The sequence below is a fragment of the Cebus imitator genome, unplaced genomic scaffold, assembly GCF_001604975.1.
Source record: "Cebus imitator isolate Cc_AM_T3 unplaced genomic scaffold, Cebus_imitator-1.0 Scaffold712, whole genome shotgun sequence".
NCBI classification, from domain to species: Eukaryota; Metazoa; Chordata; class Mammalia; order Primates; family Cebidae; genus Cebus; species Cebus imitator.
The window spans coordinates 297,127-322,400 of NW_016108027.1; the positions used below are offsets into that span (position 1 = coordinate 297,127).

The 25,274-nt window shown below is 41.0% G+C and overlaps 2 protein-coding genes across 2 annotated transcripts in view; one reads left to right on the top strand and one right to left on the bottom strand.

Moving 5' to 3' along the window:
- LOC108296439 (X-linked interleukin-1 receptor accessory protein-like 2) overlaps positions 1-25,274 on the top strand; it is a gene marked incomplete at its 3' end in the record, with an annotated part of 315,823 nt that overhangs the window by 39,781 nt on the left and 250,768 nt on the right. The gene's annotated exons all lie outside the window — the stretch shown is intronic.
- TEX13A (testis expressed 13A) lies at positions 11,254-12,843 on the bottom strand. The gene is made up of 3 exons (XM_037735040.1): positions 12,362-12,843; positions 11,941-12,152; positions 11,254-11,835 (listed from the first exon to the last, which is right to left on the bottom strand). The coding sequence occupies exons 1-3, from the start codon at positions 12,792-12,794 to the stop codon at positions 11,254-11,256; spliced, it is 1,227 nt and encodes a 408-aa protein (XP_037590968.1). The 5' UTR covers positions 12,795-12,843.

Below are 25,274 nucleotides of genomic sequence, written 5' to 3' on the forward strand. Positions count from 1 at the left end.
TGTTGCATTTTAAAAAGACCAATACAGTTAAAAGGAGAATTATGTTTAGAAGGTAAGAAGAAGGGAAAAGCTGCAAACACTAACTCAATGGCTTTTATTCGTCATAAATGAGGGAAAGTGATAAGTGCTATAGGAAAGATAAAGTAATAGTACAATAAAAAGTAGGTAAAATGACTTTTGTCTTATAGAATCAGGCTTGAGACAGCTCTTGAGGATCTAAACAGGTGATGATAGTAGAGGTCTTCCTAGGCAGATAAAACAAAGTTCCAGGGCAAGGAGGTAGTAAAACATGGGCAATGCAGAGGGAAAAACAGGGAGGTCAATTTGTCTGGAACCTGGATTTATCAAGGCATTTCTTCTGAGTATGAGCCTAACAATAACCTTTGCCTTATGAAGGTTTCAGATGTTTTTGAAACATGAAATTTTAGACATTGACCAGCTCTTAGAAAAGAAGCTGAAAGACTCAACTAATGAACATCTTAACTTGCAGTCAAGTAATAAGGCATGTTTTTAGCAGATGATGTTTCCACAGAGAAAAAGTATATTTAAAGGAGGGAAATTCCCTTCTATGACCCTACCCACATTCAAGGAAGGCAGTGCTGCTGACTAAAGCATTGTTAATCTTGGCATGTACTCCAACCAGTTTTCTCACAAGTGGTGATGAATTCACATGGAATCATCTCCACTCTCACTACAGTGAAAAGTGATGCATCTTGGAAAGATGGCTCATTAATATTTGTTGGGTACAGTCTGTATCTATAGCTATGAGACAGAGAAAAACTAAGTCAGAGGGGTAATGTATATTTCCGCCTTGGGTCCTTGATCACATTCATGCAAGACCCAGGACATTATTAATCTACTCTCTCATTTCCAGACCAGATCTCACTCTTTAACACTAAGGCAATATACACTTACCTGCATATAGAGATACAGTATATACATTTTTAGTTTTTTAGTCCTGTTACCCTGACCCCTGTCAGTGCCTCCCCTTAACTTCCTACAATAAGAGATTTGACCATGATTCATATTTATATTATTCTCTTTTACTGTTGAGCAAGAGATCTCTCTCTCTCTCTCTTCCTTGTTTGCCCCTTAAGCACCATGCACACTGTCCACACACAGAGCAGGCTTTCCATACATGTTGGTTGTTGACTTATTGGCTGAAACCCTCAGATCAGTAAGGTTTGGAAATTTTAAATTTGCTCACATGAATCATTTTTAAATATATTGTTTTACTAATAGAAATAGATGACAGGAAGGCAATTTTATGGGGTGACAGTGCAAATAATATTGAGAATGCCAGTATTTTATAGCAGGGTACAAAGTCACAGAAAATTCTGATTCTTAAGGCATTTAGGGAAGCTTCTATATTAGGTAATGTCACCATACACACACTCTGCTCAACTTTTGACTTTGATCCCACATGACATGAAACAAAGTTAAAAAAAAATCACTGCTGTTTCAAAATAAAATAAAGTTTAATTTTACTTTCCATTATTTTAGAGACAGATGTAGCCAAGTTTGACTTCCTGGCATGTGGATGGGTGATCAGAAAAAAATAGGTCAATGAAGGCTTCCCTGGTTTTTACCTTTCACCACTTTGCTTATTGTTATCTCAAATGGCAAGCCTAGAGAGGACCATTACAGCTTTTCTAAAGGTAAAACTCACTGTTTTGACCAAGGCATTGCTCCCCATGAAATGTTCATCCTGTTCTCTATCCCAACAGAGCTGGGTCTTTCTCCCAATAGCATTGTTTTTAAAGCTGTCTTCCTTTGTAACTGCCCATTTCGCTAAGCATGCTTGCCCAAGGGCTCAAAGGTCAGGTCAGATTGCTTCTGCTGGGTTTGTAGAGGATATTCAATAATGGAAGTAGAATTAATTTTAATGTATTAAAACCTTTCCTCTGGACTTACAGAGAAAAAAACTTTAACAGGTATAACACTGGAAATCACGAAAATGTTAGTATCTTTCTATAATCCTACCAAATATAAAACCCAAATCCAAGCAAACTGACTCAATGTTTTAGTGGAAAAAAATTATGAAAACAGTCTGTAGGACCAGAGAGGTATGTGCCTCTTCCCCTTCCTGGGATTATTCACCTTCCTTTCTAGTGCCCCCTCCTAGGGTCTTATTGCTCTCCCCTTTGATTTTCTGTTGGTCCCTATCCCAAATGTGTTTTTTATGCAGCTTGATGATCCTTTCTGCCCCCTCCTCCAGTTTCCACCCCTTCCCTGAAGTTATTCCTAAAAGTACCACCGTTTCACCTCCACCCCGACCTTCTGTCCTTACTAACCCTCAGGTGCTTTGTCTACACAAAGGCAGGAAAACCCTCGGGTTCTACCCCTTCACCACACAGTGTCTGCTTTCCTTCTACCTTCTGTTCTAGAGTAACAAGTGACCTTTCCAAACCAATCCACCCAGTAAATTAACTTCTTTTTATTATTTTGTATTTCTGTGAACATGTAATTATTTTACTTTCACAAAACACAAGTACATAAAGAAGTAAAGGCCCTCTGTCTTGTGCCCCACTCTATCTCACTCCAGCCTATACCCTAACATCCCACTGCCTACCATTATTTGACCCCTGAGCCCACGCTTCCTAGGTAACATATAACGATTTTGCCCTCTAGTGGACATCTGGCAATATCTGGAGAGATTTTTCATTGTCACAATTTGGGTGGGGTGGGAAGATAGGCACTACCGGCATCTAGTGAGTTGAGGCTAGGGATTTTGCTAAACATCCTACAATGCACACGATGGCCCCAAGAAATAAAAACGTATATGGCCCCAAATGTCAAGAGTGACGATGGTGGGCAGCCCTGCCTCAGAAGGATATAAACAAGCCCAAGAACATTTTTGACAAGTACAATCTCTTTAATAACTAGTTAGGGAACTGGCCATAAATCCTGAATGATTATTATAGACTCAACAGGAAACAACCTAATGTCACATCTTGCTGCTGCAGAGATGTCCCAGGGCCATGACAGCTTCTTAAGTCACTAGGTCCACAGGCCCCAGTTGGTGTCCAAGGCTCCTTCATTTGTGTCTCAATCTGGTCCAGGTCTAAATCCTCTCCATCCTTCCACCTGTGAGCTAAAACATACATGTGCCCCCCATCAACACAAATCAAAGGGATAGAAGGAGACCAACCTGTCACCCCCCTTTTGACCCCACCCACTCCTATCCTCCTCCACCTCACCTCGTCCTCCTAGAAGTTGATTTCCCATTGGGATATGTTTCTGTTCTGTTTCACATTTCTAAATTCACTAAGAGCTTTGTAGCCAGATTTCCCTCCTACATTTATCATGGTGGTGGGTTGAGAGAAAGACTCCCTCAGGATGATGGTGCCATGCTTTGGCCCATGGTCTAAACCATAAAACCCTCTAAGCACTATCAGTTGCTAACTCACCTCCTTGGCAGTGGCAGGAGTTCCCTGTTCAAATCTTACTGTCCCTGGTTCTGCTCACTGGGGATTGGAGAGGATTCTCCTGTCATGAGGGATGTAGAGTCATAGTAGTCCTCGCCTGGAGCTGGTGCTGGCATCCTCCGTATGTAGCCCTGAGAGATTCCCTCAGGAGTGGCAAAGTGTTGCCATGTTGATTTGAGTCATGCATAAACCTGGGGTTAGCCCAAGGCCTGTTTTGATTGTCATGATGTAACTCACTCAGAACATGAATGAACTTTCTATCCAGTTTATTCCTAGAGACTCCTGGAATGTAGGAATCTCCACTACTCACCATACTCTGATGCAACTCCCCAGCCAGTTCCAACATATTATTTGATGGTCTCTTATTTGAATCTGCTCTCCTGGCACCAATTTCTGACATAAAAATAAACTGATGGGGAGGGGCCAAGATGACCCAACAGGAACAGCTCTGATCTGCAGCTCCCAGAGAGACTAATGCAGAAGGTGGGTGATTTCTGCTTTTCAAACTGAGGTGCCCAGTTCATCTCGTTGGGACTGGTTAGGCAGTGGGTCCAACCCATGGCAGGTGAGCAGAAGCAGGGTGAGGCATCACTTCACCCAGGAAGTGCAAGAAGCCAGGGATCTCCCTCCCAGAGCCAAGGGAAGCCATGAGGGACAGTGCCACCCAGCCAGGTTACTATGCTTTTCCAACAGTTTTTGTAATCTGCAGATCAGGATATTCCCTTGTGTACCTATACCACCAGGGCCCTGGGTTTCAAGTACAAAATTGGGCAGCTGTTTGGGCAGACACTGAACTAGCTGCAGGAATTTTTCATACCCCAGTGGTGCCCAGAGCCCCAGCAAGACAAAACCACTCACTCCCCTGCAAAGGGGGCTGAAGCCAAGGAGCCAAGTGGTCTTGCTCAGTGGGTCCCACTCCCACGGAGCCCAGCAAGCTAAGAACCACTGGCTCGAAATTCTTGCTGCCAGTATAGCAGTCTGAAGTTGACCTGGGATGATCCAGCTTGGTGCGGGGAAGGGCATCCACCATTACTGAAGCTTTAGTAGGCAGTTTTCCCCTGACAGTGCTAAGGAAGCTAGGAGGTGTGGACTAAGCGAATTCACCACAGCGTGGTAAAGCAGCTGTGGCCAGGCTGCTTCTCTAGATTCCTCCTCACTGGGCAGGGCATCTCTGAAGAAAAGGTAACAACCTCAGTCAGGGACTTGCAGACAAAACTCCCATCTCTCTGGGACAGAACACCTGAGGGAAGGGGTGGCAGTGGGTGCAGGCGCAGCTTCAGCTGATTTAATCACTCCTGCCTGCTGGCTCTGAAGGGAGCAGCTGATCCTGACAAAAGGAACTCTCCCAGCACAGTGCAGCAGCTCTACTAAGGGACAGACTGCCTCCTCAAGTGGGTCCCCGACTCCCATGCCTCCTGACTGGGAGAAACCTCCCAACAGGGATTGACAGACACCTCATACAGGAGAGCTCCAGCTGACATCAGGCTGGTGTCCCTCTGGGACAAAGTTTCGAGAGGAAGAAGCAGGCAACACTTTTTGCTGTTGTGCTGCCCCCACTGGGGATACCCAGGTGAAAAGGGTCTGGAGTGGACCTCCAGCAAACTGCAGCAGACCTGCAGAAGAGGGACCTGACTGTTAGAGGAAAAACTAACAAAGAGAAAGCAGTGAGATCACCATCAACATAAAGGACCCCCCACAAAAACCCCATCCAAAGGTCATCAATCTCAAATATCAAAGGTAGATAAATCCATGAAGATGAGGAAAAATCAGCACAAAAACTCTGAAAATTCCAAAAATCAGAATGCCTCTTCTCATCCAAATGATCATAGCTCTTCTCAAGCAAGGGCACAAAACCGGACAGAGAATGAGATTGACAAATTGACAGAAGTAGGCTTCAGAAGGTGGGTTAATAACAAACTCTTCCAAGCTAAAGGAACATGTCCTAACCCAATGCAAGGAAGCTAAGAACCTTGATAAAAGGTTACAGGAACTGCTAACTAGAATCACCAGTTTTGAGAGAAACATAAAAGGCCTGATGAAGCTGAAAAACACAGCACGAGAACTTTGTGAAGCATATACAAGTATCAATAGCTGAACTGATCAAGTGGAAGAAAGGATATCAGAGATTGAAGATCAACTTAATGAAATAAAGCATGAAGACAAGATTAAACAAACAAAAAATAAAGAATGAAAAGGAATGAACAAAGCCTTCAACAAATATGGCACTATGTGAAAAGACCTGAAAAGGAATGAACAAAGCCTTCAACAAATATGGCACTATGTGAAAAGACCAAACCAATGATTGATTGGTGTACCTGAAAGTGATGGGGAGAATGGAACCGAGTTGGAAAAGACACTTCAGGGCATTATCCAGGAGAACTTACCCAACCTAGCAAGACAGGCCAACATTCAAATTCAGGAAATAAAGAGAACACCACTAAGATACTCCTCAAGAAGAGCAGTCACAAGATGCATAATCATCATATTCTCCAAGGTTGAAAAGAAGGAAAAAATGTTAAGGACAGACAGAGGGAAAGGTCAGATTACCTACACAGGGAAGCCCATCAGACTGATAGTGGGTATCTTGGCAGAAACCCTACAAGCCAGAAGAGAGTGGGGGCCAATATTCAACATTCTTAAAGAAAAGAATTTTCAACCCAGAATTTCATATTCAGCCAAACTAAGCCTCATAAGCAAAGGAGAAATAAAATGTTTTCCAGACAAGTAAATGCTGAGGGATTTTGTCACCACCATGCCTACCTTGCAAGAGCTCCTGAAGGAAGCACTAAATATGGAATGGAAAAACCAGTACCAGCCACTACAAAAACACAACAAAATATAAAGACCAATGAAACTATGAAGAAACTGCATCAACGAATGTGCAAAATACCCAGCCAGCATCAGGATGACAAGATCAAATTCACACACAACAATACTAACCTTAAATGTAAATTGGCTAAATGCCCCAATTAAAAGACACAGACAGGCAAACTGGATAAAGAGTCAAGACCCAACGGTGTGCTGTATTCAGGAGACCCATTTCAGTGCAAGGACACACATAGGCTCAAAATAAAGGGATGGAGGAATACTTACCAAGCAAATGGAAAGCAAAAAGAAGCAGGAGTTGCAATCCTAGTCTCTGATAAAACAGACTTTAAACCAATGAAGATCAAAAGAGACAAAGAAGGGCATTCCATATGGTAAAGGGATCAATGCAACAAGAAGAGCTAACTATCCTAAATATATATGCACCCAATACAAGAGCACCCAGATTCATGAAACAAGTTCTTGGAGACCTACAAAGAGACTTAGACTCCCACACAGTAATAGTGGGAGACTTTAACACCCTACTATCTATATTAGACAGATCAATGAGACAGAAAATTAACAAGGATATTCAGGAATTGAACTCAGCTCTAAACCAAGTGGACCTAATAGACATCTACCACACTCTCCACCCCAAATCAACAAAATATACATTCTTCTCAGTGCCACATAGCACATATTCTAAAATTGACCACATAAATGGAGATAAAACACTCCTTACCATATGCAAAAGAACAAAAATAGTAACAGTCTCTCAGACCACAGTGCAATCAAATTAGAACTCAGGGTTAAGAAACTCACTCAAAACTGCACAACTACATGGAAATTGAGCAACCTGGTCCTGAATGACTACTGGGTTAATAACAAAATTAAGGCAGAAATGAAGAAGTTCTTTGAAATCAATGAGAACAAAGAGACAATGAACCAGAATCTCTGGGATACAGCAGAAGCAGTGTTAAGAGGGACATTTATAGCACTAAATGCCTACAACAGAAAGCTGGAAAGATTTCAAATCAACACCCTAACATCACAATTAAAAGAACTAGAGAAGCAGAAGCAAACAAATTCAAAAGCTAGCAGAAGACAAGAAATAACTAAGATCAGAGCAGAACTGAAAGAGATAGAGACACAAGAAACCCTTCAAAAAATCAATGAATCCAGGAGCTGGTTTTTTGAAAAGATTAAAAAAATAGATGGACCACTTGCTGGACTAATAAGGAAGAAAAGAGAAGAATCAAATAGACACAATAAAAAATGACAAAGGGGATATTACCACTGAAACCACAGAAATACAAACTACCATCAGAGAATACTGTAAACACCTGTATGCAAATAAACTAGAAAATCTAGAAGAAATGGATAAATTTCTGGATACGTACACCCTCCCAAGACTAAACCAGGAAGAAGTTGAATCCCTGAATAGACCAATAACAAATTCCAAAATTGAGGCAGTAATTACAAGCCTGCCTCAATAAAAGTCCAGGACCAAGAGATTCACAGCCAAATTCTACCAGAAGTACAAAAGGGAGCTGGTAGCATTCCTTCTGAAACTATTCCAAACAATAGAAAAAGAGTGGACTCCTCCTCAACTCATTTTATGAGGCCAGCATCATCCTGATACCAAAACCTGGCAGAAACACAACAAATGAAAGAAAATTTCAGGCCAGTATCCCTGATGAACATCGATGCGAAAATCCTCAACAAAAGATTGGCAAACTGAATTCAGCAGCATATCAAAAAGCTTATCTACCATTATTAAGTCGGCTTTCTCCCTGGGATACAAGGTTGGTTCAACATACTCAAAATAATAAATGTAATCCATTACGTAAACAGAACCAATGTCAAAAATCACATGACTATCTCAATAGATGCAGAAAAGGCCTTCAATAAAATTCAAATTCAAATCCCTTCATGCTAAAAACCTCTAAATAAACTAGGTATTGATGGAGCATATCTCAAAATAATAAGAGCTATTTATGACAAACCTATAGCCAATAAAATATACTGAATGGGCAAAAGCTGGAAGCATTCACTTTGAAAACTGGCACAAGACAAGGATGCACTCTCACCACTCCTATTCAGCATAGTGTTGGAAGTTCAGGCCAGCACAATCAAGCAAGAGAAAGAAATAAAGGGCATTCTAATAGGAAGAGAGGGAGTCAAATTTTCTCTGCTTACAGACAACATGGTTGTACATTTAGAAAACCCTATTTTCTTAGCCCCAAAACTCTTTAAGCTGGTCAGCAACTTTAGCAACATCTCAGGATACAAAAGCAATATGCAAAAATCACAAGCATGCATAAACACCAACAATAGAAAAGCAGAGAGCCAAATCATGAGTAAACCCCCATTCACAACTGCTACAAAGATAATAAAATACCTAAAAATACAACTTACAAGGGACGTGAAGGATGTCTTCAAGGAGATCTACAAACCACTTCTCAGGGAAATAAGATAGAACACAAACAAATGGAAAAACATTCCATGCTCATGGATAGATAGAATCAATATCGCAAAAATGACCATACTACCCAAAGTAATTTATACATCCAGTGCTATTCCCATCAAGCTACCAGTGACTTTCTTCACAGAATTAGAAAAAAACTACTTTAAATTTCATATGGAACCAAAAAAAGAGTGTGTATAGCCAAGACAATCCTAAGCAAAAAGAACAAAGCTGGAGGTATCACGCTACCTGACTTCAAACTGTACTTCAAGGCTACAGTAATCAAAGCAGCATGGTACTCATACCAAAACAGATATATAGACCAATAGAACAGAACAGAGACCTCAGAAATAACACCACATATCTACAACCATCTGATCTTCAACAAACCTGACAAAAACAAGCAATGGAGAAAGGATTTCCTACTTAATAAATGGTTCTGGGAAAACTGGCTAGCCATGTGCAGAAAATTGAAACTGGACCTCTTCCTTACATTTTATACAAAAATTAAGATGGATTAAAGACATAAATGTAAAAGCCCAAACTATAAAAACCTGAGAAGGAAACCTAGCCAATACCATTCAGGACAAAGACTTCATGACTAAAACACCAAAAGCAGTTATAACAAAAGCCAAAATTGACAAATGGGATCTAATCAAACTAAAGAGCTCCTGCACAGCAAAAGAAAGTATCATAAGAGTGAACATCCAACTTACAGCATGTGAAAAAAAATTTTGCAGCCTATCCACCTGACAAAAGTCTAATATCCAGAATCTATAAGGGGCTTAAACAAATTTGCAAGAAAAAAAACAACCACATCAGAAAGTGGGCAAAGGACATGAACAGATACTTCTTAAAAGAAGGCATTCATGTGGCCAACAAACCTATGAAAAAAAGCCCATCATCACTGGCCATTAGAGAAATGCAAATCAAAACTACAATGAGATATCATCTCATGACAGTTAGAATGGCTATTATTAAGAAGTCAGGAAACCACAGATGCTGGAGAGGATTTGGAGAAATGGGAATGCTTTCACACTGTTGGTGGGAGTGTAAATTAGTTCAGCCATTGTGGAAGACAGTATGGCAATTCCTCAGGGATCTAGAACTAGAAATACCATTTGACCCAGCAATCCCATTACTGGGTATATTCCAAAAGGATTATAAATCATTCTGCTATAAAAACACATGTACACGTATGTTTACTGCAGTGCTATTTACAATAGCAAAGACTTGGAACCATCCCAAATGCCCATCAATGATAGATTGGATAAAGAAAATGTAGCACATATACACCATGGAATACTATGCAGCCATAAAAATGGATGAATTCATGTCCTTTGCAAGAACATGGATGAAGCTGGAAATCATCCTTCTCAGCAAACTAACACAGGAGCAGAAAACCAAACACCACATGTTCTCACTCATAAGCGGGAGTTGAACAATGAGAACACATGGACACAGGGAGGAGAATATCACATGCCAGGGCCTGTCTGCCGGTGGGGCAGAGGGGAGGTAGAGCATTAGGACAAATACCGAATGCACGGAGAGCTTAAAAGCTAGAAGATGGGTTGTTAGGTGCACCAAACCACCATGGCACATGTATACCTATGTAACAAACCTGCACGTTTTGCAAATGTATCCCAGAACTTAAAGTTAAAAAAAAAAAAAAATGTTTGCCACTCAAGTTAGCTAAAGAAAGGATCTGTGTAAAGGGGATTTTCAGGTAGCACAACTGTGGGAAGTGAAAAGTGGTTTGCTGCTGCTTTCTCCATCTCTCTGGAGTCACAGGACGACTCTTCTGTGCCTGTCTGCTCCCTGGAACCACATACCAGTGATTCCCATAGACACTTGCCTCTGGAAAGCACCCAGTTCTATTCTCCCACAGCCAGGGCCAGGCCTCAGCAGTGGCCTCAGCATCCATGGCTCTGATCCTGGCCCCAACTCCAAGTGACCCACTGCTACATTGTCCAACACCATGGAATCAGCCTCTCTGTTCAGTGTCTAGTATGAAAATCCATGTGGCTCTGAATGGGTCAAATATCCACTCCTGCTCCAATAATCTAAAGCCTAGATTCAAGTGGAGGGTGGGGTGTTATATACATGGTTGCCTCTTCTACCAGACACCAGAGTAGGGAGAGAGAGAGTCACATACACAAATAAAAGCTGCAGCAGTTCTGGGGTATTATTGAGTGCTAATACTCTGGAATACAAAGTGGGGTATTATTGAGTGCTAATACTCTGGAATACAAAGGAGGTCACCAAAACATGTCTGTCTCTCTGTCTCTCCTCCCACTCCACCCCAGTCTATACCTCCCCTGGCCACCACCCCACTTCTACACCTCTTTCACAAACCCCCCTTTCCTACCCCTCCTCCAGTCTCCACTCCTATCCCCAAAGTTATTACTAAAGCCACCCAGGCCCCCATTCTTCTTCCACTTTTCCCAGCCTTCTTCCCCCATTACCCTGGCCCCCACCACTGCAAGCCCTCCCTCTGAAAATTAATTTCCCATCCAGATATGCATGCTTCGGTTCTATTTGGCATTTCTGCACTCACTGGGGTTTTTGCAGCCAGATTCCCCTCCCACAGTGGAAGCAAGTATCCCTCCGTGAAAAATTCACAGCTTTACACCAAGGGCAGTCCCAATCACCAGGCCTGCGATATACTGGAAGTCTTCTTTGCTGATGGGGTTCGGAGTCTTTCTTGTCTCTTGGGTGCTCTTGAGGGTCTATTCTGTGGCCCCCCACATCAGACCACAGGCTAGAACCAAAGGCCCCCCAGTCAGAAGGCATCTGAGGTGGAACTGGTGCTGTTGCTTGTGGAGGGGATATAGTGGGTACGGCTGAGAAGGTGGACAAAGGGCTTGAGTACGAGTATGTGAATGAGGCAGGGAGCTGGACAGCAAGAGGTTCTGGTGAGGCTGTGGACACGGGCTTCATGGTTTCAGAGAAATAAGACATGGCTGTTTCGCTGGACCTAAGATCTCCCTCACTCTTCCCCCAGTAGGTGTAACTTTCCTGCTCCGCATCTCCAAGGAGCTGCAGGAGAATTCTCTCCAGCCCCTGTGTGGTCTCCATGGAGGCAGCCCCAGCCTCCACAGGGGAGGACTCAGCCTCCATGGGGGAAGCCCCAGCCTCCACAGGGGAAGCCCCAACCTCCACAGGGGAAGCCCCAACCTCCACAGGGGGAGCCCCAGCCTCCATGGGAGCAGCCATAGCCTCCATGGGGAGAGACCAAGCCTCCACAGGGGGAGCTATGGCCTCCACAGGGGCAGTCATAGTCTCCACATCCCTCTGCTTTTCTTCTCCTTCTTTTCCTCCAGCGGCACCAGCAGCAGCCACCGCCATCTCTTCTTCCTCCTCACCTGCTCCTTCTGTGCAAACCCCTCTGGCAGTGGCCAGGCCTGGCCCCGCTGCCGCCTGCTCCCACTCATAGGGAGACGCCAGCCCCTGGAGAGAAATGGGCAGGGCTGAGATGTGTTCTGGGGGCAAGGCAGGAGCACTGAGCAGGGTAGGGCGGAGCTACCAGGTAGGGAAGGGTGGGCGGGGCAGGGCGAAGCCATGGAGGAGGGTAGAGAGGGGCAGGAATGGGGCAGGGTGGTGGTACTGGGCAGGTACCAGTTGAGGGATCTTACTGCATGGAGGAGCTTCCAACTCAGCATGTCTCGCTCTTTCTGCACCTCCACGAGCCTGGACTGGGCCATTCTTAGCTGGGAGGCCGCCTCCTTGCGTTCTGTCTCTTGCTGCGCCCTGAGCTTCGTCAGGTCTGACACCAAGGCCTGTGCGGCTGATTTGTGCAGTTTGGCGAAACCATGTAGCCACTGCACCTTGTGCCCTTGTAATTCTGCCTGCCTGTGGGCAAAGCGCACTGCCAAGGCCAGGCTGCCCCAAGTGCAGGCCTCTTTGACTTCACTGGGCACTTCGCTGTTCTCCAGGATGGCCCCGAGCTTGTCTTCCACCTCCTCCCAGGATAAGGATATATTCTCGAGATAGAACTCGGGGCCTTTTGTGTGTCTGGCCATCTTCTCATTGATGAATGCCACCACGTTGCCATGCCGGAACCCACTACTGGGGTCCTCAGGTCTCAAGGCCATGGTCGTCTAGGGGCTTAACGGTTTCACTAGCCCTGTGTGGATGGAGCAACCAATAGATACCTCACCCACCCCTCAGCTCCTCCCCTCATCGGTCTTCTCCCACCCTCTTGCCCCGCCCTCTCTCCTCTGACAAGACCCTCCTAATGGCCCCCTGACCAGCTTGTCCTACCCTGGGACACCTCCCACCAGGACTCACCTCTTTGGCTGGGGCCAGATGAAGTACAGGCCAACCCCGCTGTTTTAACAAGCCGGAAGAGGGAGGGGGGGCCTCTCTTCCCCCTGAGGCTCCGCAGAAAGGAAGCCTCAGGGCCAACGCGGAGGCTTTTGCTCTGGGACTGTTCCAATTTCCAGAGATTCTAGGGGTGGAAGTAAGGAAGGCTCCTGCCACTACATTGGGATGTAAGGGAACCTGCCACATGGGTGGGAGCCCCTACAGCCCAGAAGAAACAGGAGTGGTCAGAAAAGACTTAGAACCAAGAAAATTAAGTCCTTATAATCAAGTCAAAAAAGTCCCGCTTATCCCTCCCTCTTGTCATAATGGTTTGTCCCACACCAACGGCTAGTAGGGCCCCCCCTAGAGGTTGAAGGTGAATAATGGGAATGTTCTAGAACATGAAAAAGCCTCCCCCAACCCTTGAAAATTCTGTAGCTTCTTTTCCAGACTCCTAAATCCTAGTACACAAATTAGTGACCTTTTTCTGAAAAGGGCAAGATAGCAGGAGGGCTTTGTGGGCAAAAGATCCCAACTACTTGTAGCACAAAAGCAGCCATAAATAATACCTGAAGAAATGACCATGGCCATGTTCTAATAAAAGTTTATTTATAAAACCAGGCGGTTGGCATGATTTGGCTGTAGGTGTCAAACTCCTAATCTGGATTCACACTTCATACATGTCCTACAGGTACACACAATCAAAATGTTCATGATATAACTCACCCTTTTCCCTGTTAAAACAAAAATGTTAGACAAGTTAACAGCTTGTCAATACAAAAACAAAATGTGTTGTGAATTTGTCAGTACTCAGAACCAGAAGAGTTTCAGATACCTATTCCCTGCAGCATGAAAAGTGAGTTTGTATAGGCTGAATTTGGGCACAAAGGAGAAAAATCACCTTATTGGCTACAACAAGGCATTTGCCTAATTTGGACATGGTGTCATCACTTGACTGCCTGTGACTAGCTGATGCCTGGCTAGTTGGGTATGGCTGAAATTAGGCTGTATTTTTATACAGCTTATGTTAAGTTTCAGTCTATTTACATACTAAGTTAGGTTGCAGTTTGTTAGATAGGAACTCAAAGTATGGAAACAGCTTCAAACTAATGGCCTCTTGCTTATTAGTATATACAGGAGATGATTCCCCTCCTAAATTCCTATGTTGCTCAATACCACCTACCCTTCATACCCACCATTAAAAACAAGTCAAGTAAGAGACCAGATCTTGTTGCTGTGACCTCAGAAACTTCTAAGATATCCATGCCCACTTAGGGAATGTCCATGTTGCCCCCCAAATTATCTTCCTGTCTTTAATTTCCTCATAATTTCTAATCACTTCCTAATATTTCCTATCATCATGCTTCTCTTAAGCTTAAAAACATTTGATGGCTTCTTGTGACACACTCCTTGTCCTGACATTAGACTCTCACCCTAGGATACCATTCTAATTTAACTCTCTCCACTCTCTTATCTATCATCATTTATGTACCCAAGGGATTAAGCCATAGAGGAATACACTGATTTGGGGTTTTAAGTTATTTTCCCTTCTGAAAAATCAGAGCATTCATTTTTTATTACATGGGCATTATGTTCTGTTCTATGAACTACATTTAAAAAGATAATATTTCTTCTCTAAGGGCCTTAAATCAGATAATTAGAGAGGAGAAAGATAATAAATCAGGCATTAAAATATTACCCAAGAAGATGGTTAAACCCCACAGGCATAAAGTCTCAGCATTTAAATGCTGTTTTTAGATGCTGTCTTATGATTTTTTTTCCTTCTCAGCCTGTATATTTTATTTATCACCCATCAGTGGTATGGGTTCATGTTTTGGCTTGTTCTAGAGTGACTTCTATAGTAAAAGCACCCAGGAGATAATGTAGAAAAGAGAATGGTGAGGAAAGGAGGAGAGACTGGAGTCAGGAAGACCCATTAGGGAGATGCCAAAGCAATTCAATAAGTAAACCAAAGCAGAGGAAATACGGATTGAGAGAAGAGTGTAGAGTCATTCGGTAGATGCATAGGGATGTCAGGAACAAGGATGAGGGAATGCTGAGGATAATGGCCAGGTTTCTGATATAGGGGACTAAGTAGATGACCATGTTATTGACTTAGATAGAAAATGAAGAATTGTTTGGGATGCGTTTACCTTTAGACATATTGATATTAAAATATCTGTTGGGCCCGGGCACGGTGGCTCATGCCTGTAATCCTAGCACTTTGGGAGGCCAAGGTGAGTGGATCACCTGAGGTCAGGAGTTCAAGACCAGCCTGGCCAACATGGTGAAACCCTGTCTCTACTAAAAATGCAAAAATTAGACAAGTGTGGTGGCATGCGCCTGTAGTCCCAGTTACTTGGGAGGCTGAGGCAGGAGAATTGCTTGTACCTGGAAAGCAGAGGTTGCAGTGAACCAAGATCATACCACTGCACTCCAACCTGGGCAACAGAGCAAGACTCAGTCTCAAAAAAAAAAAAAAAAAAAAAAAAAAAAAAAAAGAATATCTGTTGGACATTTTGGTGGAGATACTCAGTAGGCAGTTTGATATGTGAGTCTAGAACTTAGGAGAGATGTCAGAGCTGGAGATGTAGTACTGAGAGGTGAAAGCTGAATTTACAGCAGCAGTTGAAATAACTCAAGGATAGAATGTGGAGCAAGAAGAGGAAAGGGCTGGGGACAGAACCCTGGCCTGCCTTCATGGATCTCTTCCTTTCTACAGCTGTGTGCTGCCATTGGTGATTTTATAATTGTCTCTCTTTCTCCTTTATGTTCTTGTCTACTAACTTCAGAACATTTTTAACCTTATCTCTTTTATTCCCTCTACAATACTTTAAACATGAACTTTGGTTTGTGATTAGTTGTCTCTTTATGCTGCCATTTTTCCACTTCTGCTTATGAACACATTTAGGAAATTAAATTATTTCTGTTAGCAGACTAGAGGAGGGAGAAACTGAAGACAGAAAAACCTGTTAGGAAGTTCCTTCAGTAGTGCAGGCAAAACATTATTAGGGCTTGAACTGTGGTAGGACTTCAGTGAGATGTCAGGTGAGGAGAGATTTTTGAAATACAGTTAGCATGACTTGTTAACCAATTGTATTAATATATGAGAAATAAATATGGGTGTTGGAGCAGAAAATGATTTTGAGGCACTTGACTTGAGAAACTAGGCTTTGTGACTAGTGATGCCTCAAACCGTAATAGATATGAGGAAAAAAAGACTAAAGAGATAATAAATTCAGTTTTGGATTGACAGATGCCTTCATGGTAGTTACATTGAATCATAATTAAATGGCTGTACTGGGCTGGAAGTTAGGTGAGAGGACAAAATTAGAGATTGTTTTTATAAATTTTGATGTTTTCAGTGCTCAGTTTTTGGCTAAGACCTCATGCTTAGATAAAATTGCTGGAGATGAAGGTTGAAGGAGAGAATAAGCAGGACAAAAAAATAAATAAATAAAAAATAAAAAACAGAAGAAGGAATCCCAAGGTCTTGGAAAGGATAGCAAATACCTTTAGAGATAAGACAAGGGAGAACAAGCAGTAGGAGTAGTCAGAGAAGTGGACAATTAAAAAAGGAGGTATTCTAGACCTAAAGAGAGATTCGGAAAGCGAAAAGAGTTGTTGCTAGTTTTCGGTAATGCACAGAGGTTACATAGGATGAGCGTGAACAAGAAGTCATTAGATTTAGCTAATAAGATATCCCTAGTGATTTGAGTCATAGAGAGGCAATAGAATGGTGAGGCAGATGCCAGATGATAGGGGATTATAGATTGAAATTAGAGGAAAAAGTAGAAGTTTTGAATGTTATTATTTCAAGATCTCTGATGGTGATCGCTATGGTCAATAGAGAATTCTACCACCAGGAGTCAGAAAATAGATCATGAAAGCATAGGATATTCCAATTTAGTTGGTGAGACAACTAAGTTATACAATTTTCAACACAAAGAGAAAATAGTCTGGTATTTACCGTAGGAAGAAAGGGGTAATCATATGTAAAGAAAACTCTGTGTTTTGAAGAGTTTGTATTGTGACCCAAGAAATGAGGACAAACCTTTGTGAATTCTATGAGAAGAACTATGAAATAAAAATATATCGGCATAATCTGATATTTATAGAGAAGGAGTGAGGAAGTGAGAAATAGTTATTAGAGTCAGTGAAATTGGTTGGGGAAGAATTTCTGGAGGACAGTTATGTTGTTATTTTAATAGAAACACTGGGGTTCTCCAGAGATTTGTGAAGACCTTTCTGGTTGTAGTATGATGTGTCTCAGATTGCCATTCTTAAAATTGTCTTCATCCAAACAAGAAAGCAGGACTCACTCATACTATGATGTGGATAATGGTGGTGTCAGGGAACCTTTCAAATTTACCTTACTTGTTACCTTACCTTTATCCACATTCTCATTCGTTGGCAGTCAGATTTCGAACAAGCTGCCTATACCCTTACGTGGCATATTGCAATTGCCTTTCCCTTAGGAATGGTGACATGAGCTCACCACTAGAATGATCCACAAGTCTTAGTTACATATAAATGGATTGCTACATATATATGTACTGTATTCTTTTTTTTGCTTGAGTAGGTACCTAACTTTTATGCACAGTCTCCAAATAAATAATAGTTTGCTTTGAATTCAAGGTGAAGAATATTTTGATGACAAAAATTTTATTTTGAGTGACTAGTTTTTAAAATATACATAATGTTTACTATAACCTTGTCCATTGGCTACTTAAAAAAAAACAAATGAAGAAAACAAAACATCTTGATTCACTTTATGGGTTGGGTTGAGAATCAGTAGAGCGTGTGATAATAGTGGTGATGATGTTAAAGGAAATTACTTTTTATTAAGTATTTAGTATATGCCAGGCACTGTGCTATGAGCTTTAAATGAACTATCTCATTGTTAGGAAAGAATTTTCCATGGGGCTCTTGCATTTTTACATGTCTGTGAGCAGACTATCCTTTGCCCTGGATTATCTTTTCAAAGTGTATGTATAGAGAACAGTCTTTTTTTTTTTTTTTTGAGTTTGAGTCTCCTCGGTCACCTAGGCTGGAGTGCAATGACGGGATCTCAGCTCACCGTAACCTCTGCCTCTAGGGTTCAAGAGATTCTCCCATCTCAGCCTACCAAGTAGCTGGGATTACAGGTACCCACCATCATGCCCAGCTAATTTGTATATTTTTGTAGAGACAGGGTTTCACCATGTTGGCCAGGGTGGTCTTGAACTCCTGACCTCAGGTGATCTGCCTGCCTTGGCCTCCCAAAGTGCTGGGATTACAGGTGTAAGCTACCATGCCTGGCCAGAGAACAGCCCTAGAAGGTAGATATAGTATTTATCTCTAGCACAAAGGCCAGGTTTGCTTTTAGCCTTGGAAAATAGAGTTAGTATCTCTCTCCGGAACAAAGGGCACACATGCCTATGGCCCATACACAAATATATGTAGCAATACATTTATATATAACTAAGAATTGTGGATCATTCTAGTGGTGAGCTCATTTCACCATTCCTAAGGGAAAGGCAATTGCAATATGCCACCTAAGGGTATAGGCAGCTGACTGCCAATGATTGAGGATGTGGATAAAGGTAAGGTAATAACAAAGGTAAACTTGAAAGGTTTATGTGTTTTTTAAGCTTAGGTTTCTTCTGTAATACCACCCATTACTTCTACAAGTGTCACCTGATCCTCTTTGTATTATCCTATGGGAATTGAGTTTGCATAAGCAACCCAAATACTGATACTTTGGTTACTGTCATTGCTGCAATTAACTGTTTATTATTTCTGACCTAGGATTCTGGTGTCTTCTACCAGCTTCCATGAAACAGGCAGGCTAAGTTATTAGTGCATAAATAAGGTAAAGTCTCAGTCCCTTTACCATTCATTCATTCATTTATTTATGACAGAGTCTCATTCTGTTGCTCAGGCTGGGGTACAATGGTGTGATCTTAGCTCACTGCAACCTCCGCCTCCCAGGTTCAAGAGATTCTTGTGCCTCCGCCTCCCAAGTAGCTGGGGTTACAGGAGTGTACCATTATGCCAGCTATTATTACTTTTTTGTATTTTTAGTAGAGACAGGGTTTTGCTATTTTGGCCTGTTTGGCCTCTAATTCCTGTCCACAAATGATCCACCAGCTTGGTCTCCCAAAGTGCTGAGATTACAGGTGTGAGCCACCAGGCCTGGCCCCCTTTATTATTATTAACACTTGTGTAATAAAACCCTATAAACGTAGCTGCTTTTATTATTCTCATTCCACATATATCAAAAACTTAGATTTAGTCACCCATGCAAAGATCCATAGTGAAGACATTATAGAGCTGAGATTTGAACTCAAGTCTCAAAACTCTAAAAGCTGCTTTATAAAGCAGTAAGCTACTCAAGTCCTTGGATTGATCTTTTCTTTGACTGCCTCATGAACTATAAGAAACTTATGCTTAAATAATTCTGGGTTGGAGATTAGCAGTGTCATGTCAAAGGCTGAATGTTCATGTCAGCAACAGATAAGAACAGTTAAACAATTGTGATCTGTTTATGCCCCCACAAATCTTTGTTTAATAACCAGGTTTATACATTATGGAAAAAATGTACATAAAACCTATTATATTGACATTTTTACAGGTTAGAGATATCATCTATGAACGATGGCATTCTTTGTTTAAAAAAAGGCTAACTTTAAAAACCAAAAATCCCTGTATTTTTTACAACTCTACAAATATAGAAGTAATATGATTTACGTAAAGACTAAAAATGACAAAAGCAAGTCTATTCAAAAGATCTTGTTTCCCCCAACTTCTTATTATTAGCATATTTTTATCCTTATATTAGGTTTATATCTGCTTTTTATTGTATATAAGCAGCATGGCACAAAGCAGGTGCTCAGTAAATGACATTTGTATGATTCTAAAGGGTTGTGGCTATTCACAGAATGATAATATTAATACATTGTTTAGGGCTTTGGCCACCTTGGTCTTTTAATACATTAACATTGCAAGTTTGCAGTTTTATGTAATTATTTCTGCACTCAGCTGAAAGTCCTCTTTCCAAACAAGGTTAAAATATTTTTCAATAAAACTTTCCTTTTTTCTAATAATTGCAATTGAAAATTTTTTAATTGAAGTAAAATATACATATGTGATTTATGATCTTTACCATTTTAAATGTACAGTTCAGCTGTAATGAATACATGTATATTCTTTTTCCCCTTCATCCCCCTTTACTAGAAAACTTTCTTATTTTTCTAATTATTTTTGAGAAGTAGAACATATCAAAGGGCTTGAGATCTTATTTGTTTATTCATTTGTTTTCCTTCCTTGAATTTGCTGCTATAGCAGTTACTAGTTCTTATGTTTTGAGGAGGACAGTCTTATTCAATGACTGTAGATTGATTAATTGACATTATATATAGCAAATCAATTCACATTATAAAATGTCAGACAGTAAAGCTTGTTTTGGTTTGCTGATCATTAGATGGTTTCTGAAATTTGCAAGGAAAGTATTTTGAAGTAAGGATAAGACAATCAAATAAATCACTTAGGAAAGTTTCAACTGTATCCTGAGGCATCTTATCTAGGCTCTAGGCTCTTGATTTTAGTTACAAGAAAGTTCCCTAATTTGTTTATTTTCACCGGCTTAGTCCTGGTGATACCACAAAGTCACATATGCTCAAAATCTAAAACAGAACTTTAGATTTTATAGTATGGGCATGTTTTTATAAATGGGAATTAGAAAAGGAATTTGGATGTTTCATGTTTATTTTAAATTCTGAGTTTTACTTTTCTCCCCAGAGAACCCAAGATTGGTCAACATTTTCCCTTAGAAATACTTTTGGGAAAAAAGTTCTAAATATGATCTAAACAAACTAACATTAAACCTTTGGAATATGAAGAAAGGCTTATTTATAAATTTTCCGGTTCTTCTGTGCTATGCAAATTAACATTATTCCTTAGATGTTATCTTTACACATCTGCTTTTCTTTCTATCGGCTTCCTCAAGTTGGTATGGATAACCACAAGTTAGTTTGGCTGTTAAGCAATGAGCTGAACTACTGACCAGCTATGTCAGCTTGACTAAGCTCTTTGTCCTCTCTGTGTCTGTTTTACTCCTGTAAGGGATACTTACCCTGCCCATTTTCCTGGACTATTGGCAGAATTAAGAAAGGTAATAGATATGGAAGTACTTGGAAAGATTACTAATGCATGTAATTGTAAATTGTTGCTGCAGTATCATTGTAAAAGCTACATTGAGCCTGAATATATTCCTTGTCTTCCTCAGGATGTGAAGTAGGGAGAGAAAAAAAATACAATCTCCATTTTTGCACACTCGTCAGTCTGCCTCCTCAACCTCACATAGCTCTAATTGTACCTAATGAAAGAAAAGTAACATTTTTAGGTCCCAGTTGTAGGAAATATTTTAAATAGAACTGGCCTGGGGCATTTTTCAAAATAAAATCTAAATAATTCAAGATTGTTAGCACAAACTGTGTCAGGGCTGGATTATACTATCAATAAAAATCAACCTGAGTTTCAGACTGTCAGGCAGCCTTGATCATACCTCCCCCAGGTCGCCTGTGGTAATACCAGGACTCACATCAGACCTTTTCTTTGAGTTCCAGGGACCTTGGTCATCCTCAGTGACTTCATAGTAGGACTTGTTGATGGATTAACAAAGCAATTTGTCAGCGTCTATTCACAAGTCAGTGACCAGAGTGAGAGTGTGCACATACTGGGCCCTGGCTCATGGTTGTTTGTGGCTAAGGGTTAGGAAGCACTGAAGCACTTCCTTCTTCAACTCATCTGCCACCCCCAGGGTACATTCCTTGCCTTAACACCACCCTAAATCAATACAAATGCTTCCAACTCCATCTACATTGTTTATACTTTGGAGAGGTTGGAGAATGAACACAGGAATAATTCTTGGTTTGTGCCTGGATACCTGGCTTAGAGGTCTCTGGGCTTTATTGTAGAAGACATTCGTCTAAGAATCTCCCAAAAGTACAACTTTTTAAGTGGAGCCCTTAGTAACCTTTTGACCTCCAAGTTTCTGGCTTCTGCCTAGTAGCTAGTACTTAGGTACCTGGAAGTTCCTTCCTGCCTTAGCTGCTTTCTCTTGATATACTTTTTTTTGTGCCTAAGTCAGTATATGTTTTTGATCCTCTCAGACATATATGGCCCTCTGGTATTAGAATTTTGCCCAACTGACCTCTTCCAGACTATTTCCTGTCAAGTAGTACTTGTAACCCAGTGGACTATTTTAACCCACTGCTGCCAGTATGTTGTTTTTATATTGTTCATGACTATTATATCACATATAAATTATAAGTATTATATATTTGATATGTATATATTATGCATATATGCATATTACTATATGTATACATATTAATTGTACATCTGTATATGTAATTATTATATATATCTTTTAATATATTTAGCAATGGTGACAATACCTACAATTCTAATTAGAGCTACAATTTTTTGAATACCTACTTTTTGATAGATCCTGTATTAGATATTTTACATATCATACATTATTTATTTTTTGTTTTTTTTTTGTGCCTGGATCTTTTAATTTAGCATATTTTTTACATTCAACCATGTTAGATATGTCCCAGTAATTCATCTCTTTTTAGAACTAAGCAGTACTACATTTTATAGATGTGCGATAATGTGTTTATCCATTTACCAGTTGAGGTCATTTGGGTTGTTTTCAGTTTTGGGGCATAATGTAGAAATCTGCTATAAACATTTATGTACAAGTCTTTCTCTGGGCATATGCTTTCATTTCTCTTAGGTAAACACCATTGAAACTGTTGGGTCATGTGGTAGCTATAGTTTATTAAAAACTGCCAAATAGTTTTCCAGGTGTTTGTGCTGTTTTACACTCCTATCAGCAATGTATAGAATTCCAATTGCTTCACATCCTCAACCAACACTTGGTATTATCACTATTTTTAGCCATTCTAATGAATGTATAATGACATCTCATTGTGGTTGCATTTCCTTGATGACTAATGTTAAGCCATCTTTTCATGTGCTTATTGGCCATTCATCTTATCTTCTGAGTTCTCTCTTTAGTCCATTTTTTAGTTGTGCTGTCTTATTTAATTAGATTGTGTTTTTTTTTTTTTTTTTTTTTTTTGAGATGCAGTCTTGCTCTGTCATGCAGGCTGGAATGCAGTGGTGCCATCTCGGCTTACTGCACCCTCCACCTCCCAGGTGATTCTTGTGCCTCAGCCTCCCAAGTAGCTGGGATTACAGACACACACCACCACACCTGGCTAATTTTTTTTTTTTCATATTTTTAGTAGAGACGGAGTTTCGCCATATTGGCCATGCTGGTCTCAAACTCTTGACGTCAAGTGATCCACCTGCCTTGGCCTCCCAAAGTGGTGGGATTTCAGGTGTGAGCCACCGTGCCTGGCCAAGAGTTCTTTATATATTCTGTAAACAAGTACTTGTCAGATATACATATTGCTAATATTTTCCTTCAGTCTGCGGCTTTCTTCTTGATTTTAACTGAGCCTTTCAAAGAGTAAGTTTTAAATTCTGATAATATGTAATTTATCAACTGTTTGCTTTATGGTTCATTATTTTAATGTCCCCATCAAAGAAATATTTGTCTAATCTAAGGTAGCAAACATTTTCTATCTGGTTGGCGTTTAATTTTAAACAATATAACAATAGTTCATCAAAGATCCTGAGATTTTTTTGTAGCTATTTTTTTTTTCCCTTTGCTGTCTTATTTTTTTTTTTTTTTTTTTGAGACAGAGTCTCTCTCTGTTGCCTGGTGCCAGGCTGGAGTGCAGCAGTGGCATGATCTTGGCTCACTGCAACCTCTGCCTCATGGGTTCAAGCAATTCCCCTGCCTCAGCCTCCCAGGTAGCTGGGACTACAGGCGCAGGCCAATATGCCCAGCTAATTTTTGTATTTTTTTAGTAGAGATGGGGTTTCACCATGTTGACCAGGATGGTCTCAATCTCTTGACCTTGTGATCCACCCACCTCGACCTCCCAAAGTGCTGGGATTACAGGCATGAGCGCACCTGGCCTCCTCATCCCCCCCCCCCCCCCCCCCCCCCCCCCCCCCCTTTTTTTTTTTTTTTTTTTTTTACCAGAAATAGGGTCTTGCTCTATTGCCCAAGCTGAAGTGCAGTGGCACAATCATAGCTCACTGCAGCCTCAAACTCCTGGGCTCCAGCGATCCTCCTGTTCACCTCATAATTTCTTTTTCTGATTAAAAATTTAAAAAAAAATGCTCACTATAGAAATTCAAATATTAAAAAAAAATAATTAGGGTGAATATTTATCATCCAAGTTCATCCACAAGTCATCCAAGGAGACTTCTGCAATGACTTGACAACCTCTACCTTTCCCATCCTTGGTACCTTCAATGATACCTGGGAGATCCATAAGCTGGATCTTGGCATCTTTGTATCTAATGATACCAAGCATAGTGGTCAGAGTAGTGAATTCATAGGCTGCCACCTCAGAATATACCCCTGCCAGATTACTAAGCAATGTTGACTTTCCCACGGATGGAAAACCAACAAATCCAATTTGAGTGTCACATGTCTTGGCCACATCAAATCCTTCTCCTGGACCTCCACCACCACCACCCTTTAGAGTAATGGGTTCTTGATGAAGCTTAGCAGGATGAGCCTTAAACAGCCCTAGGTGGTGTGCTGTGAGCTTGTTCTTTTGAGTCCAAGTCATCTTGGCTTCTATCTCCGCGATCTTCGCTAAAGTGCTGCTCATCATACCAGTCCTCTGTGGCCTCCACACTGACTGTCTCTCTTCACACACCCACGAGCAAACTGTCCATACATTATTTTATCTAATACTTACAGTGATCTGAACAGGTCAGGCATAAAAACGTAAACTATTTTTACTCATAGTTGTATAATGAAAGGAACTCCTTCCTCCTATCTCCAATGGAGCCACCATAAAAAGCTTCTTATCCTCATGTTTCAGGTGAAGAAATTGAGACTCAGAGAGGTTAAACAATTTTATCCCAGGTCACAGAACTAGTTGAGCCTCGTGAGTCTTAGTTTAAAGATGCTGCTTTGTTAAGAAACCACTATATCAGATTGGTCCTCTACTATAGTCCACCCTATTTTCTACCCAGGAACAAATACATTTGGGATAGTGAGCTTCTTTCAAAGCACTGGATATTTCACCTACTTCTATTATTGAGATCTCTGGTCAACAACTTCTTCTGTGGAAGTATAACATAATAGCTAAAAATATTTTAGCAAGTAGGTCTCTTTCACCTGG